The 19,428-nt window shown below is 45.7% G+C and overlaps 1 protein-coding gene across 1 annotated transcript in view; it reads left to right on the top strand.

Moving 5' to 3' along the window:
* The window catches only part of ASCC2 (activating signal cointegrator 1 complex subunit 2), a 378,910-nt gene that overhangs the window by 78,609 nt on the left and 280,873 nt on the right, over positions 1-19,428 (top strand). Inside the window, exon 8 of the mRNA XM_069214595.1 lies at positions 10,909-10,983. Within this exon, the coding sequence (XP_069070696.1) occupies positions 10,909-10,983 (75 nt within the window). The remainder of the gene's footprint in view (positions 1-10,908; positions 10,984-19,428) is intronic.

Here is a 19,428-nt window from a genome sequence, read left to right as displayed (position 1 = left end):
CAATAAAACTCCAGATTCCTTAATCCCCCTTGCATCAGTCTGACAACCTGGGCTAAACATTGCTTTCCTCCTAATCCCCTGCCCAAACCCTGCACCCATGAAGAAACCGGTCTCATGTCGGGGACATCTAGTAGCAGTTTAAAAAGATAAACGAGAAGGAGCACTAATGCTAATTGCATCTGCTGCACCGTTAAGAATATTTCCTTGAATATGTGCAAAGAATTACCCCATCTTGCAGCTTATGACAGATGAGAACCACTGCTACCTATTTGTAAGCTTCCCATCAGTTCCTCTGTTACAGTATAAATCAGCACATCCTTAGCACAATACATTTTGTACTCTTGAACTCTAGGAAATAAGGAGACAACAACTTCCTCAACCAGCATTGAAGCCATTGTTGCTGAAAACAGATGGGCTAAATATTTTATATCATTGTTGAACAGGATGGGTCCAGCCAGTGCCATTTGATAAAGTGGAACAATTCTCTAGTGATGTACCTAGAGTCGAATGTGAGAGCCTCCTGCTGCTGCCAACACTAGGTTGATCCCTCCCTCCACATTAGCGGGAAACACCTCAAGGCAACCAGCTGCTTTACCTAATATTGTTCCACCTACTAATATTTGGTCCTCCACCTGGTGCTGCCAGAACCCCCCCCACATCACTGTTAAGTTGGAAAGTAGCAGGGTTTATAACAAGAATTGAAGACATTGAGTGGGGGAAGTTCATTGGCAATCATGGGGTTTGCCTCTTTTAAGAGACACTGGCCAGATCATGCTAACTGGTGAGTTAGCATGCGGGTAAGCCTAAAGTACTCATCGTACTTGACCTCTCTGCAGCTTTTGATAGTGTCTCACATTATTATCATCAAAAGACTGCATGAAATAGGTTTCCATTCCAAAGCCATTGTCTGGTCTCAATATTTTGTATCAGACAGATCTGAAACCATCCACTTGCCACTTTTGAAATCTAATTCTACTGGAATACCTTGTGGGTGCCCCAGGGACCATCACTAAATCCCAATGTCTTTAATATCTATTTGGCCCTGTTAGTTGGCATTGTTAGAGCTTTGAATTTGTTTTACGCCGATGCTACACCGTTAACAATAGCCATCTCTGACTATGAGTCTAAGCTCTGAAGCTAGGTAGATGAAACAAAGCAGTCTCAAATTAAATTGAAAAAACCTGAGATCATTCTGTTTGGTAGAGCTCATACTATCTTATGAGATGAATTGTGACCAGGGGAGTTTGGGAGCGTCACAGTCCAAAAAAAGTGGTGCAAAAACTTGGCATCCTATTCAATAATTTTCTCGATATGAAAGAACAAGTTTCAGCTGTCTGTGGTGCTTGCAATGGCAATCTGCATATGCTTCACAAGATTTTTCATTGGATACCCCTGCTGTGACGGGCCGGATTTCCGAAGACCATTTCTTTTACAGACGGACGCGTCTGATGTAGGACTTGGGGCAGTGTTATCTCAAACCCAAACGGATGGGTCCATCCACCCAGTATTGTACATTAGTAGAAAGCTCCTCCCGAGAGAGACTCACTATCCCACTATTGAGAAAGAATGTTTGGCTATTAAGTGGGCTGTTGAGCATTGCGCTATTATCTCACTGGGCAAACTTTTACCCTTCTTACGGATCATGCACCCCTCACTCGGCTTGCTCGCAACAAAGACTCTAATGTTCGTGTTCTAAGGTGGTTTCTCTCTTTGCAACCCTTCGCCTTCCAGATTCTGCACTCTCCTGTCCACCACATGCTGAATGCGGATTTCTTGCTGCCGCTCTCTAGGGGGAGTCTGTGATGGACCGGGCCCACCCGCACAATATCTCGATCGGCGCTGACGCCTCTTGGGCTGACCTGGATATGTCTCCAGGGTCAACCAATCCTGTGCGCTCGAGTCTGTCTCCGTAGGAACCTGGGAGGTCAAAAAGCCAGGTCGCGGAGCAGAGAGGGAGAACAGCAGGTGAGCGGAGGAGAGTCGGAAGTGTGGATATAGAAGATACTGAGGACACCGAGGATGAGTCCCGAAGGTCTGCCAGGACTCAACCGAGGAGACTCCTAGTACAATCGGCACCCCTCGAGTGCGGTACAGGAGTGAAGAATAGGACTGCCGCGGTCCCAACCAGGGACGAAGAAAGTCGGCTCCGGGAAACAGAACTTTAAGACCTGCCACGCTTCAGGAGAAGCGTGGCCAAGTCAGGTACAGGGCTGTGGCCGGGCAGGGTTAAGGAGAACGGGAGGGAGACTGCACTTTGGGTTGCACGTTCGCGAGATACATAGTGAGTCGAGAGAGAGAAAAGGAAAGCACGAAAGGTTTGGACGCACGGCTGGGGGAGGAACTTGAAGGTGGGGAAAAGAGGATTTGGGAGTAAAGAAGACACAGGAAGACATTGACAATAGAAGAACCAGGTTCCGGTAAAAGACAGAAAAGTGAGGAGAAAGGAACTGCAACTATAGGGAAAGGAGACTCCGGAATAAGCAGAGAGAGAGAACACAGGGAAAGAAACAAAGAAAAGCCATAAAGAACCTCTACAGGACAGAACTGAGCAAAGCAGAAACCGGAGAAGAGGGAGAGATAAGAGACAAGTAGAAAGGAACCCCCCCCCGCCCCTCCCCCCCTTTCTAAAGACCAGGAATAGGGCCAGAAGAGGAAAAGGGAAAGACAGAGACAGAAAAGAGAAGAAGGGAAAGAACTTTCACAATCACTTACCATGCCTATTCTTCTTCTTCTTCTGTCCACTAATGCTTACCGAGAGGCCTTGAGGAATTCAGAAAGAAGAAGAGATCAGTAAACCATGTCTGGACGAGACGTCTGAAGAACAGAAAAATAATATAAAAGACTTACATCACCAGATAGTGTTATTTACCACTAATAAATCTACTTACCTGCTTACCTGTAGAATCAACGAGTCCTGTGTGATTGCTACCGCCCATCCTGCGACACCTGCATTGCAGCAAATGGCCACCCAGGCTGTAATAATTCTAGTACATTATGGTAATGCCCTTCATGCTGGTATGGATGTCTATGTACTAATATGGCTTCAAACAATTCAGAACACTACCACCAAGTTGGTTTGTCACCTTCCCCCAGATCAGCTTCTATTCCTATTATGGAAACCCTTCATGATTACCAATACATAAGCAAATTGTAGTGTCATGCCCACAGAACACTTTACATCAAAGGTCAATGATACCTTAGCAGCAGGATTAAATTCTACAAACCAACCAGCATTCTTGGACCACTCTCCCTGGCTCAGGCTCAGCCACAGCACACTTTTTGAGCTAGATAATTTTCCTATCTAGCGGCCTAGGACTGGTACAAACTTCCAAATAATATCTAATTTAGGGTAATGTAATGCTGAACACTTTGCTGTTTCCAAATTAATTGCAGCACCTTGTCCCTCAAGTATTCCTTGGTATGACAGGAAGACCCTGTTGGTATTTGCACTGAGATACCCTGTTGGGAGTGAATGGGCATGCTACATCAAATGTAGTGGGAAGGGGCAGAAGGGAGGCTGGTGCAGGGAAATGTATACAGTTGTGTCAAGTTTTGGGTCCAGGATGGTCTTAGGATGTGGGGAGACCTATGTTTAAACAGTAGATTCATCATTACCAAAAGTGTTGTGTATATGAACGGTGAGCAGGGATGAGAGGTGAGCTCATGTTAGTTTCCAGGATGTTTGTTTAGTAGGTTTGTTTTAGTTCATATTTTAATATGAGGAGTATAAAAACTATAGAAAATGTTTCTATGAATGGATACCAAAGGTTTTTCTTATCTGCAGTTACTTCATCTTCTGGGAGACCCCCGGGGTGGGGGGGTTACTAATATGGTTGAACATTACACTGAAGTGTTTTATCACAGAGTTGTCATTTTCCTCCCAAACTCTGCAGGAGCTTGTCATAACGCAATCTACTTAGGCTCCCATACTGCTATTTAACATCTATGTTAGAAGCATGGGTAGGCGGAAAGAATCAAGAACTATTGCCCTATTGGACATATTATCCTTATGTTGCCTCTCACAATCTCATCATTGCGGGGATTTAAAACTAACCTTCGAGCCCAATCACATTACACAAGATCTGCGTGCAGAGGAGGATGTGTGGTATGGAATAGTCCCAAGTTAACGTCTCCCTCTAGGAGTAATTTGGCCAGGGCTGCTCTGCAAATGGTGGACTTCACTCATACTCATGGATTACATGCTTGTAATGGTCGTTCTGTTTCAGACCTAACACCTGTTCCAACATTTCATAGAGGCGAAAATATACCACCTCTATAGACTATGGGGGTCATTCTGAGTTTGGCTGGCGGCAGGCGCCGCCAGCCAAACGGGAACCGCCAGAATACCGCTGCGTGGTCAAAAGACCGCCGCGGTTATTCTGAGTTTTCCGCTGGGCTGGCGGGCGACCGCCAGAAGGCCGCCCGCCAGCCCAGCGGGAAACCCCCTTCCATGAGGATGCCGGCTCCTCATGGCAGACACTGAAAATCTTGGTGGGGCCCTGTTAGGGGGCCCCTGCAGTGCCCATGCCAGTGGGCCTCACGACACCAGTTACCGCCAGCCAGGTTCTGGCGGTCAAAACCGCCAGAACCAGGCTGGCGGTAAGGGGGTCGGAATCCCCATATGCGGCGCTGCTTGCATGGAGGATTCCCCTGGGCAGCGGGAAACCGGCGGGACACCGCCGGTTTCCCGTATCTGACCGCGGCTGTACCGCCGCGGTCAGAATGCCCATGGGAGCACCGCCAGCCTGTTGGCGGTGCTCCCGCGGTCGTTGGCCCTGGCGGTCCATGACCGCCAGGGTCAGAATGACCCCCTATATCCTCTTAGATCTCTGTATCTGGGGAACTGTGGTCAGCTATGGTGGATATGTCGGTCAGTCAGAGTCAAGAGCGACCACGACCCTTTGATATTAACAGTACATAATCATATTTCTTATACAATGATGGAGAGCCCTGTATCAAGTGGGACTACTTTAGCAGTGGCTAATAATCAATGGAACATTGTGGAACACTTTGTTCCACCAAGAATGTGAGCTCTAGCATTCATGATAAAATGGCTGTCCACATGGGAAAGATGCTTGAGAACTGGGACTACCTAGATTCCATCGTTAAAGAATATAGGCCCTCATTATGACCCCAGCGGATGGCGGTATTTTGGAGAAAATTGACATTGGTGGTTTGACGCAAGCCAAACCGCCAATGTACCACTCAGTCTGACAGGGCGGTAACAGCCGCCAGGCGGTTGTCACTATCCCACCCACAGGATTATGACCCTGCCTACCGCCATGGTTTTCGTGGCTTCCTGACCGCCACGAAAACCATGGCGGTAGGCACCATCAGTGCGAGGGAATTCATTCCCTGTCACTGACAGGGGTCTCCCCTGCCCCCCCCATGACATACGCGCACATTCATGCACCAACATACACACACTCATACCCACATACACCCAGGCATGCATATATCCATTCACATCCAGACCCACTGACATACATACAAGCACACACATTTACACAACACAACATACACGCACACTCAAACCCATTCATGCACACACGCATTCCACACACCCGCATGCATGCACACAGAAACATACACCAACCCCCCAACACACACACACAAAACACCCCCCACCGCCATCTCCTGTCGGAGCACCCGATTTACCTGCTTGCAGGGGGTCCTCCAGCGCCCGCCAGCATAACACCGCCAGGCCATAACCATGTGCCATGATACAGTCTGTGGCAGTCTACTCGTGTGGCGCTGCTGCTGGCAGCGCCGCCTTACCGCCATCCACTGCCTTGGCCGCAGCTGGAATTGAATTCCGGCTACGGTCATAATATGGCGGCCCGTAGGTAGCTGCGGCGATGGTGTTTTGGCGTCTGTCTCCAAGGCGGTAGGAGGTCATTACCGCCATTGATCTGATGAGGGCCATAATCATTTATTTTTTAACTGAAAAGATTACTTCCTGAAGGATTTTAAACAGGCTGTCAAGAACCCAAAATCCCAGGAGTGGTTATCGGCTCCCTTCAGGGAGGCTAGGAATAACAGCAACATATAGGGAGCCTATCAAATTGGCCAAAGTAAGATGGAAACAGTCAATCTGGGAAGATCTTAGAGGCCTCATTTAAGAAGGACTCTAGCACACTCTGGCAGATAGTGAGCCAAAGATGGGGTTAAAGAACCCGAATTATCAATTCATCTAAGGGAATGGGAAGAACATTTTAAATTGTTGTACAACAACCCTGGTCAGACGTCCAACAGGCGGCTACCCCTTCTGGTTGAAAATTAGTTAACAGAAGATGGTCAATATCTGCGGTGCTGTTGACAGTATCAAGTACACCATCCGTCTCGTCAGCATGATTGAAGCTTGAGTGTATTTATAGAACTTTATTTTCAAAGAAGGTGGCCACCTTGTTACAAAACTCTTGTGAGTTCTCCAGCTCTGTAGGAGCGATAGGGGTTGTCAAGGTACTTACAACCTTGAAAAGTTCTCTAGGTACATTAGATGCTTCCTTAATCTTCTCAATTAAATATTCAGATTCGGCTTTAGTAATTGCCTCTTTTATAATTTTTAAGAACATCTCTTAGCTTTCCTTTTTCAACTGAATTGGGATCTAACTTCCATCGCCGTTCTTGTTGATGATATTTTCTTTGAAGTATCTTAAGCTCCCTAGTGAACCGAGGATGTCTACCTTTTTTTTATTTCACGCGAAACAGAGGGTTTAAGTGGGGCCAGTTGATTAATAGCAATGGAGATACCCTGATTGAAGCTGTCTGTGACTGACAGATACATTTTTAGTAGCTTCCCAGCCTGCCTCCAAAGCGGTCCTAACTCTTGCTTCTTAATACGATTCCAATGTCTGACTAATTTCCCCTTGAAACTAGATTGTTTGGACAAGTCCACCTCGGTAAATCTAAAGGTTAATAGATAATGATCTGTCCAGCTGAGTGGCGATTTAGTCAGCAGTAGCTGATCCTCGGCTCGGGTAAATATCCCATCTAATATATGACCTGCTACATGAGTGGCAGAAGTAGCTTTTAATTCCCAATCTAAAGCTGTCATAAATCTTAAAAATTCCTCAATGTGTGGGTTCTGGGTGTCATCGAAGTGGAGATTAAAATCCCCTAAAATATTAGCTTTAGTAGCAAAGTTAGAGGTTCTAGTAAGTTTGGCCAATGCTGCAAAAAGTTGGAATAAGGGCCAGGTGGCCAGTAAACTAGCAGTCCCTCCAATAATATGGAAATGTTTTGACTTATTTTGAAATACATTCCTTCACATACCTCAGTAGAAGAAACAATCCCATGCCGTTGACGGGTAAAATGTGACTTACAAATAACTGCTAGTCCTCCTCTACCAGTAGTTCTAGCGAGTCTATTATATGCATATCCCAAAGGAGTGGCCTCTATGAAATCTGGATTGGAGTCATTTTTTGCCCAGGTTTCCGTAGTAAAAAGGCAATTAAGTTTGTACTGCCCGATTAAATCTACGATTTCCATTTTATACTTACCTAGAGAACGAGCATTTATCAAGGCACAGGTTAGCATAGCCCTGGTAGGGGTCGAACCCTTTATTTGCCTTTTACGTGCCATGGATGCAAGCATGACAGGAGCTCTTATGTCACGTAAAATCTGGGGTGTCCAATTGCACTGCTTACAACTCCATTCTTTTAAATTATCTAAGGCCATCTAATGCAAGCACAGATTGCCTGCTAATGAATGGAGGATTTGCGATGAATAACAAAGGCGATCAGGAGCTACCAGGTGAGGGGCATGATCACCAGACCCCAGTCCCAGTTGGGCGCGGACGGGCGCAGATGGGCTCGCCCCTGGTGCGCATCTGCTGCGAGGCCGTATCTGAACTCGAATATAACCGCTCAGGGCCAGGGGAACAAAGGCTCACGTGACCACCGGCAGCTGCACTGCTAACCACCCGGAAGTGGTTTAAAGGAGGTAGGGCTCTAACAGGCCCTCAGCCTTCCAACAGAACTACTTGTATTTATGAATTAAAATGCTTAATCCGTGTTTGTGAATTTAAAATGCTTAACACGCTCAAAATACACCACTAAGAATAATGCCTCCAAAGGTAAATAATCCCCAACTAAAAATCAGACAGTCTTCACAGGTTAAAAACAAGCGGCACTCACGCAATCCATTCCCATGCGTCACATGGGTATTCTCCGTCGGCCATGTTGTAAGAGTCTGGGCCATCATCTTCCTTATTACAGCAAACCAATTCCATCCACATTGAAAGGCATGGAAATTGTGGCAATCCACAAAAAATGTTGTTATAATTTCCAGAGTGACTAATGCCTTATTAACCTATTAGACAACCTGCAGAAAATTTTCTGCAAGCAATTCTTCGGCCACTTAACATCTTACATTGAAGTTAACAATGTTATCTCCAACCTAGAAGCAGGATTTAGGACTGTAGACGGCGGTGGCTCACTTCATTGCTTTCATAGCTTTGCAAGCAGCATTAGATTTGGTCACAAGGGAACATTGTGGGACGTCCTAGCTAACATGAACCGTCTTGACAGTTTGTTGATTATAATTGAGTTTGCATGAGGGGATCTACCCTAGGATCCACTGGGGACCACATGGGAGATTGACATAGAAGAAAGGCACAGGAAAAAGTGTTTGCCAATGTTGTGTTTTGGCTCGACTCTTTTTCTTTTGTTTTATAAACAAAAGCAAAATTGCCAAAATGACTCCACCATATCACTAGTTTCGGGCCTTGTTTTTCGGCAATGACGTTTTGCCTCTTTCTAAAATGTGTAGGTCTTTAGGCTCTTATGGTGGAGGTTTTTTTATTTTAATTTTAATTTTTTTTACATTTTCCTGGTAACTCATATGGGTTTAAGATAAATGCTTTAAAGACTAAATCCATGGTTTATTCTAAAAAGAAGAGACTGGATGATACTATTGGATTAGGCAGTGCTCCCCTTGAGAAAGTATTTGAATATTTAGGGACCAGATTGTCAGATAAGAAGTATTGGGAATCCCCAATCCAAAAGAGCCACACATCTGTCAACCATAGAGCATTTGCTATCTTGAGGTTTGCCAAACAAACCTCATCCTATCTGATCTACCCTGTGATACGGATTTATAAGGCTCAGGTCAAGAGTGCCACTTTGTATGGCGCTGAGCTGTTGGGCCATACTGACTGCTTGCTTCTTGATGTGGGTGAAAATAACTTTAAGGGCTTCTGCCTTTCTGGGACTCAGGACTCTACTCCAGCTGCTCAAATTGGTTCTCACCTTCAAGCACAGAATAGAAGAGGCGGGATTGCCACCTTTAATGTACTGGCTTTGGGTATGTTCAGCAGAGGCCTTGAAGATGTAAGCGAGGTCATTGCCTCAAAAGATCCATATAAAATCCCTTGGCTGGCATACATTAAAGAGACCTTTAATAGCCTAGGGCTGGGTAGCCTATGGAGTGGCCTTCAGCTCTCAAAAGCAATGCTAAAGGTGTTATTAAGCAGGCATACTGGACAAATTGTATTGCACTTAGCCAGTCTTCAGACTCTACAGGTAGCAAGACCAACGTTTTTTTTTTTTTTTTTTTAATACACAAAAATGTATTTGAATTTAAGCATGTCCTGGATTACATTAATCCACTCTGGGCATGTTCCCTTTATCTGCAGCTTCGCTATGGTGTCTTTCTACTGGCCACTGACACCTTACGTGGTTCTCGGTGTCTGACAAGTCTAACCTCTGCCCGGCCTGTCGTTTCTTGTAAGAGTCTGAGGAACACTTCTTACTTATCCGGATGATTGTGGTCTTTGCAATGGCCAAATGTTTTAGGCTGTATTAGATTTTAGTGGCTGTATTAGTAAGGTAGCTCACCCCCACCCTCCCACCCCCCACCATTCCCCTTTAAGCCCGAAATAAGAGTTATTGTTAGAAAGATACTGCTGATTTAAATATTGTCAATTTTTTTTATTGTTTTGACATAAATTGATGATGGCATTTAATGGGAAATGTTGTAATCTTTGTATTTTGTCGATATTTTAAAATTCAGACTGTCAAATTTGGAATTTGATGTCACCATTTTATTTAAGGAATTGGAGGTTTGCCTTGAAATAAAACCGGTTAGCTAGTACCCTCCTGGCTGCAGGAATGAGACAAGACTTAAGTGGATATGAAAGCAGCTTCTTCAATGCAGGGTCAAAATATTTACAGTTAAAGGTAACGCATCTTCCAAGACCAGCTAGCCTTCTGCTCAGCCTCTTCCCAACTGATAGGTTGCTGTTGTGATTTGTTTTGCTAGTGGACTATCGGGGAATTGAAAGGATTTTTGGAGAGCCAGTATTGGCAGGTCTTTGTGTTTAAGGAGTGAAACTGTGTACATACACTTGACTGTTGAGAATCTGATGGGTATGAATCCTGTTCTCCTGTTTCTGGCCCTGTAGAAGAGGCAAGAAAATATAAAAGTTAGCCATGATACCTTGTTATCTGTTAATTGGCTACTCAATTCTTTGACTTGTCAGGGACCTTGAGTGAAACCTGTCACCCCAAACTCATAATTGTCTTTAAGTCCCCAAGCCCCGTCATTATGTATTTTACAGATATTTAGAGCTTTGAAATGTGCTGGAAAATAGTTCATAAGGAATCACCATTAATACGCAATTGGTGCACTTGTTTAGGTCAATGCAGCTATGTTTTCACCAAATAATCAGGCCCCGCCCCCCAGTTCAGAGACACAGTGCTTATATCTCCAATGCTATTTTATATCTCTGTCTTTCTGGCATTTTTTTAAGCCTCCAGGTAAAACAGCTGATATGTGATCGCTAAGGCTGTGCAGACTCATGGCTGTTAAGGAATCATTAGAGCAGCCCTGTTTCATGCCCATCACATGCTTCTTTAATGGCTGGATGTTTTCATCCTTACAATTGTTCATTATCTCTTTATGTAGGTTGGCATCATTTTATGAGCTGGTCGTCACCGAGCTAGAATCTGCTGTTAAGAAGGGGAAGTTCGAGGACAGAAGGTAGGTGGGCACTGATGTGTTAAGCTACTATTATGTGAGCTTCCTAAAATATTTGAGGCATACATGCGCCTATGCATAGTCACTAGAGAATAACTTGACCCTCAATAAGGATTGCAGAGACTACCCTGTCTTTTTGTGATGTCTTCAAGGGGATAGTCCTATTAGATGGGGAAAGGGGTGCAAAATACCACTCCATTTTTTTTGTTTCGAATGGACAGGATTGATTTGAAGGAGGGGTGCGTTTTGAGGATTTGTAGTTTGCCATTTGATTCATTTGTTTTACACTTCTACAGGTTGCTGTTCTTAATTCAAAGATATGGTGGATTGTGGGGGGGGGTGAAGGCATTTATTTCACTGTAAAAATCCTGCATATCATTTTTATTATATATATATATATATATATATATATATATGTTCGATGGCATGTGTAGCTGCAGATACACATGCTGTGCACATCCCGCCATCTGGTGTTGGGCTCGGAGTGTTACAAGTTGTTTTTCTTCGAAGAAGTCTTTTCGAGTCACGAGACCGAGGGACTCCTCCCATTTCGACTCCATTGCGCATGGGCGTCGACTCCATCTTAGATTGTTTTTTTTCCGCCATCTGGTTCGGACGTGTTTTCCTTTTCGCTCTGTGTTTCGGGTCGGAAAGTTAGTTAGAATCTCGGAGAAAACGTCGGTATTGTTTGCGTTCGGTATCGGGTTAGTTACAACAGATCGACACCGAATTTTGAAGAGCTCTGGTGGCCCTTCGGGGTTTTTTCGATCCCCCGTCGGGGCCTGGTCGGCCCGGCCACGTGTAACTTCAAGGCTGATGAAACGGACCCCATTCCGCTTCTGTCCAAAATGCCATAACACGTATCCGTATACGGATCAGCATCTGGTCTGTAACTTGTGCTTGTCCCCAGAGCAAAAAGGAAGATACTTGTGAGGCCTGTCGAGCGTTTCGGTCGAGAAAGACGTTAAGAGACCGAAGAGCCAGAAGACTGCAGATGGCGTCGACGCCGACAGGACAAGAGCGTTTCGAGGAGGAAGAGGAAGCTTTCTCTATCCACGAGTCGGACTCGGAAGAGCTCGAGGCCGAAGAAATGCCGAAAACCGTGAGTAAGACGTCGAAACATAAGACTCACGAGAAGTCAAAAAAAACCCAGGGGACGCCACCGCCAACAGGCCGTGGCTTAACCCAAAAAATAGGTGACCGATCCAAGGCACCGAAAAAAGGGCACGCTTGTGTCGAAGTCATCCGACTCCGGTCGAGATACCGCCACACAGCAATCTCGGACCCGAGACATCGGTTCAGAGAAATTTCGGCACCGTGACAGCGGCACCGAACAAATTCGGCACCCAGACACCACCACGCCGAAAATTACAAAGGTTTCTTCGGAGCCTAAAAAGACGTCCGAAAAAGTTTCGGTTCCGAAACATCCAGCCTCGGAGCCGAAAACAGGTTCCTATACAGAGGAACAAGGATTGTCCTCCCAAATGCAAAAACATAGATTCGGAGAGGAACTTCAAGGAGTAGAGTCAGACTATACTCAAAGGAGGCTCCACATTCAACAAGACACAGGGAAGATAACCACTCTTCCCCCAATTAAAATAAAAAGAAAACTTGCCTTTCAAGAAAAGGACAAGGAGCCACAGGCAAAGGTGGCAAGGAAAACAACTCCACCACCGTCTCCACCACCATCAGTGCACACATCACCGGTAGCAACTCCTCCACTGATGCACTCCCCGACTCATACTACCATGAGTCAAGATGATCCCGATGCATGGGACCTTTACGATGCTCCAGTATCGGACAACAGCCCAGACTCGTACCCTGCCAGGCCGTCCCCACCTGAGGACAGTACATCTTACACACAGGTGATCGCAAGGGCAGCTGCTTTCCATAACGTCACCTTGCATTCCGAACCAATTGAGGATGACTTTTTGTTTAACACGCTATCCTCCACTCATAGCCAATACCAAAGACTACCTATGCTCCCAGGAATGCTAAAACATTCAAAACAAATCTTTCAGGATCCTGTTAAAGGCCGAGCCATAACTCCAAGGGTGGAGAAAAAGTACAAGCCACCGCCAACAGATCCAGTTTATATTACAACGCAGTTAACACCAGACTCAGTAGTTGTCGGGGCAGCTCGTAAGAGAGCTAACTCTCATACCTCGGGGGACGCACAACCTCCAGACAAAGAGAGTCGCAAATTTGATGCTGCGGGCAAAAGGGTGGCAGCACAAGCAGCAAACCAATGGCGCATTGCCAATTCACAAGTGTAGGAGGCTGGACTGGTTTGTAGTGAGTACCAAGGGGTACTTGCACCTTGCACCAGGCCCAGTTATCCCTTATTAGTGTATAGGGTGTCTAGCAGCTTAGGCTGATAGATAATGGTAGCTTAGCAGAGCAGCTTAGGCTGAACTAGGAGACGTGTGAAGCTACTACAGTACCACCTAGTGTCATATGCACAATATCATAAGAAAACACAATACACAGTTATACTAAAAATAAAGGTACTTTATTTTTATGACAATATGCCAAAGTATCTCAGAGTGTACCCTCAGTGAGAGGATAGGAAATATACACAAGATATATATATACACAATAGCAAAAATATGCAGTATAGTCTTAGAAAACAGTGCAAACAATGTATAGTTACAATAGGATGCAATGGGGACACATAGGGATAGGGGCAACACAAACCATATACTCCAAAAGTGGAATGCGAACCACGAATGGACCCCAAACCTATGTGACCTTGTAGAGGGTCGCTGGGACTATTAGAAAATAGTGAGAGTTAGAAAATTAGCCCTCCCAAGACCCTGAAAAGTGAGTGCAAAGTGCACTAAAGTTCCCCAAAAGACAAAGAAGTCGTGATAGAGGAATAATGCAGGAAAGACACAAACCAACAATGCAACAACTGTGGATTTCCAATCTAGGGTACCTGTGGAACAAGGGGACCAAGTCCAAAAGTCACAAGCAAGTCGGAGATGGGCATATGTCCAGGAAATGCCAGCTGTGGGTGCAAAGAAGCTTCTACTGGACAGAAGAAGCAAAGGTTTCTGCAGGAACGAAAAGGGCTAGAGACTTCCCCTTTGGTGGACGGATCCCTCTCGCCGTGGAGAGTCGTGCAGAAGTGTTTTCCCGCTGAAAGAACGCCAACAAGCCTTGCTAGCTGCAAATCGTGCAGTTAGCGTTTTTGGATGCTGCTGTGGCCCAGGAGGGACCAGGAGGTCGCAAATTGGACCAGGAGCTAGAGGGGACGTCGAGCAAGACAAGGAGCCCTCTTAGCAGCAGGTAGCACCCGGAGAAGTGCCAGAAACAGGCACTACGATGATGCGTGAAACGGTGCTCACCCGAAGTCGCACAAAGAAGTCCCACGTCGCCAGAGAACAACTTAGGAGGTCGTGCAATGCAGGTTAGAGTGCCGTGGACCCAGGCTGGACTGTGCACAAAGGATTTCCGCCGGAAGTGCACGGAGGCCGGAGTAGCTGCAAAAGTCGCGGTTCCCAGCAATGCAGTCTAGCGAGGTGAGGCAAGGACTTACCTCCACCAAACTTGGACTGAAGAGTCACTGGACTGTGGGGGCCACTTGGACAGAGTTGCTGGATTCGAGGGACCTCGCTCGTCGTGCTGAGAGGAGACCCAAGGGACCGGTAATGCAGCTTTTTGGTGCCTGCGGTTGCAGGGGGAAGATTCCGTCGACCCACGGGAGATTTCTTCGGAGCTTCTAGTGCAGAGAGGAGGCAGACTACCTAATCACAAAAGGTGTGGGATAGTAGGAACAGGGGGTAAGACTGGGTTAGTCTTTAACCAGTTCCTGGTTGCATTAGGTTGCTTGATAGGGGGTGCTGTGTTGCCCTACAGTAGTAGCAGGGGATTTTCCTTTACGGACTAGGTGGTCTCACACACATAATAGTGTCTTGCTTCATCATATGACCACCTAGCCCCACCTAAGTAAGATGATACTACTCAGGCGGACTCGACCTCTGGTTAAAAGAACCAGAGGGAGTGCTGAAATTGAATTGTCTGGATAGTTACAGTGATCCAGAGGGGGTGAATAATAAAATTACCTAACATGTCACCGGTGTCTCTTGTTAGTTTTAATGGTGGTGCATGTTGGTAAGACTAAAACTAAGGGGGAAGGCTCGTTAGAGGATAATGTCTCTTGGAGTCTAAAAGGGGTTGAACCCCCATGGTATTCCCTTTGGCGTGAGTGTGACTACAAGGGAAACCCCCCCCCCCCCCCCCCCGGTTCTAGCCAGACCAGAGGCAATACGCCCCCAGCTCCAGGGCCTACCCCACCGTGAACTACCTGTTCAGGTAGGACACACACTTTCACTTTGAGCACCGTACTCATTACAGATGCTCCGACCCTGACGAATGCCCCTGACCCACCAACACTTAGTGAGGGCAGAAACATGTTGGTCATGTTCAACCCCTTTTAGACTCCAAGAGACATTATCCTCTAACGAGCCTTCCCTGGCCTAGCCAGCCAGGCTACTAACACCTGAAGGAGCCTATCAGAAGGAGTCTCTGACGTCACCTGGTGGCACTGGCCACTCAGAGCAGTCAAGTGTGCCAGCAGCACCTCTGTTTCCAAGATGGCAGAGGTCTGGAGCACACTGGAGGAGCTCTGGACACCTCCCAGGGGAGGTGCAGGTCAGGGGAGTGGTCACTCCCCTTTCCTTTGTCCAGTTTCGCGCCAGAGCAGGGCTAAGGGGTCCCCTGAACCGGTGTAGACTGGCTTATGCAGAATTGGGCACATCTGTGCCCAACAAAGCATTTCCAGAGGCTGGGGGAGGCTACTCCTCCCCTGCCTTCACACCATTTTCCAAAGGGAGAGGGTGTAACACCCTCTCTCAGAGGAAGTTCTTTGTTCTGCCATCCTGGGCCAGGCCTGGATGGACCCCAGGAGGGCAGATGCCTGTCTGAGGGGTTGGCAGCAGCAGCAGCTGCAGTGAAACCCCAGGAAGGGCAGTTTGGCAGTACTACAGACCACTGGGATCATGGGATTGTGCCAACTATGCCAGGATGGCATAGAGGGGGCAATTCCATGATCATAGACATGTTACATGGCCATATTCGGAGTTACCATTGTGAAACTACATATAGGTAGTGACCTATATGTAGTGCACGCGTGTAATAGTGTCCCCGCACTCACAAAGTTCAGGGAATTGGCTCTGAACAATGTGGGGGCACCTTGGCTAGTGCCAGGGTGCCCTCACACTAAGTAACTTTGCACCTAACCTTCACCAGGTAAAGGTTAGACATATAGGTGACTTATAAGTTACTTAAGTGCAGTGTAAAATGGCTGTGAAATAACGTGGACGTTATTTCGCTCAGGCTGCAGTGGCAGGCCTGTGTAAGAATTGTCAGAGCTCCCTATGGGTGGCAAAAGAAATGCTGCAGCCCATAGGGATCTCCTGGAACCCCAATACCCTGGGTACCTCAGTACCATATACTAGGGAATTATAAGGGTGTTCCAGAAAGCCAATGTAAATTGGTAAAATTGGTCACTAGCCTGTTAGTGACAATTTGAAAGAAATGAGAGAGCATAACCACTGAGGTTCTGATTAGCAGAGCCTCAGTGAGACAGTTAGGCACTACACAGGGAACACACGCATATAGGCCACAAACTTATGAGCACTGGGGTCCTGACTAGCAGGGTCCCAGTGACACATAACAAACATACTGAAAACATAGGGTTTTCACTATGAGCACTGGGCCCTGGCTAGCAGGATCCCAGTGAGACAGTGAAAACACCCTGGCATACACTCACAAACAGGCTAAAAGTGGGGGTAACAAGGCTAGAAAGAGGCTATTTTCTCACAACAAGCACTTTTGGCAAGATATGATAGAGCTCACTGGGATGAGATGCAACATTTGATAGAACACTTACCCAAGGAGTTCCAAAAAAGAGCACAACAAGTGGTGGAAGAAGGACAAAGTATCTCTAATAATCAGATACGCTCTTCAATGGATGCAGCAGATACGGCTGCAAGGACAGTAAATACTGCAATACAATAAGAAGGCACGCATGGCTGCGCACGTCAGGGTTCAAGCCGGAAATTCAACAAGCCGTGCTAAATATGCCATTTAATGAACAGCAGTTGTTTGGGCCGGAAGTCGACACTGCTATTGATAAACTCAAGAAAGACACCGATACAGCAAAAGCCATGGGCGCACTCTACTCCCCGCAGAGCAGAGGCACATTTCGCAAAACACCTTTTAGGGGAGGGTTTCGAGGACAACCTACAGAAACCATGACATCACAAACAAGGCCCACTTACCAAAGCCAATATCAGCGGGGAAGTTTTCGGGGGCAATATAGAGGGGGACAATTCCAAAAAAATAGAGGAAAATTCCAAAGCCCCAAAACTCCTCAAAATAAGCAGTGACTTACAAGTCACACATCCCCATCACATAACACCTGTGGGGGGAAGACTAAGCCAATTTTACAAACATTGGGAGGAGATAACAACAGATACTTGGGTACTAGCAATTATCCAGCATGGTTATTGCATAGAATTTCTCAAATTCCCTCCAACAGTCCCACCGAAAACACAGTATGTCAAAACAACATATAAATCTTCTAGGATTAGAAGTTCAAGCATTGCTCCAAAAAGAGGCAATAGAATTAGTACCAAAACAAGAACTAAGTACAGGAGTTTACTCACTGTACTTTCTGATACCCAAAAAAAGACAAAAGTCTAAGACCTATACTAGATCTCAGAATATTAAATACATACATCAAATCAGACCACTTTCACATGGTTACATTACAAGAAGTAATCCCACTGCTCAAACAACAAGACTACATGACAACACTGGATCTAAAGGATGCATATTTCCATATACCAATACATCCTTCACACAGAAAGTACCTAAGGTTTGTATTCCAAGGGATACATTACCAATTCAAAGTGTTGCCATTCGGAATAACAACTGCGCCAAGAGTTTTTACAAAATGTCTAGCAGTAGTAGCTGCACATATCAGAAGGCAGCAAATACATGTGTTCCCGTACCTATACAATTGGTTAATCAAAACCAACACGCAAATACAGTGTTCACAACACACAAATTATGTCATAGAAACCCTACACAAACTAGTTTTCTCAATCAATTACTCAAAGTCGCACCTTCTGCCGTGTCAAACACAGCAATACCTAGGGGCAACAATCAACACATTAAAAGGAATTGCCACTCCAAGTCCACAAAGAGTCCAAACATTTCACAATGTAATACAAGCCATGTATCCAAACCAAAAGATACAGGTCAAAATGGTAATGAAACTGCTAGGCATGATGTCTTCATGCATAGCCATTGTCCCAAACGCAAGGCTGCACATGCAGCCCTTACAACAGTGCCTAGCATCACAATGGTCACAAGCACAGGGTCAACTTCTAGATCTGGTGTTGATAGAACGCCAAACATACATCTCGCTTCAATGGTGGAATAGTATAAATTTAAACCAAGGGCGGCCTTTTCAAGACCCAGTGCCACAATACGTGATAACGACAGATGCATCTATGACAGGGTGGTGAGCACACCTCAATCAGCACAACATCCAATGACAATGGGACATTTAGCAAAGACAGTTTCATATAAATCACTTAGAACTGTTAGCGGTGTTTCTAGCGCTGAAAGCATTTCAACCCATAATAACCCACAAATACACTCTTGTCAAGACAGACAACATGACAACAATGTATTACCTAAACAAACAGGGTGGGACACACTTGACACAGTTGCGTCTCCTGACACAAAAAATATGGCATTGGGCGATTCACAACCACATTCGCCTAATAGCACAATTTATTCCAGGGATTCAGAATCAGTTAGCAGACAATCTCTCTCGGGATCACCAACAGATCCACGAATGGGAAATTCACCCCCAAATACTGAACACTTACTTCCGAATTTGGGGAACGCCACAAATAGATCTATTTGCAACAAAAGAAAACTCAAAATGCCAAAACTTCGCATCCAGGTACCCACAACATCAGTCTCAGGGCAATGCACTATGGATGAACTGGTCAGGGATATTTGCGTACGCTTTTCCCCCTCTCCCACTTCTTCCATATCTAGTAAACAAGTTGAGTCAAAACAAACTCAAACTCATACTAATAGCACCAACATGGGCAAGGCAACCTTGGTACACAACACTACTAGACCTTTCAGTAGTACCTCATGTCAAACTACCAAACAGACCAGATCTGTTAACACAACACAAACAACAGATCAGACATCCAAATCCAGCATCGCTGAATCTAGCAATTTGGCTCCTGAAATCCTAGAATTCGGGCACTTAGACCTCACACAGGAATGTATGGAGGTCATAAAACAAGCTAGAAAACCTGCCACTAGACACTGCTATGCAAATAAGTGGAAAAGATTTGTTTATTACTGCCATAATAATCAAATTCAACCTTTACACGCATCTGCAAAAGA

This window comes from Pleurodeles waltl, chromosome 11 (genome assembly GCF_031143425.1).
Source record: "Pleurodeles waltl isolate 20211129_DDA chromosome 11, aPleWal1.hap1.20221129, whole genome shotgun sequence".
NCBI classification, from domain to species: Eukaryota; Metazoa; Chordata; class Amphibia; order Caudata; family Salamandridae; genus Pleurodeles; species Pleurodeles waltl.
Note: the sequence above shows the minus strand (reverse complement) of the source record. Positions and strands in the feature narration are given on the sequence as shown.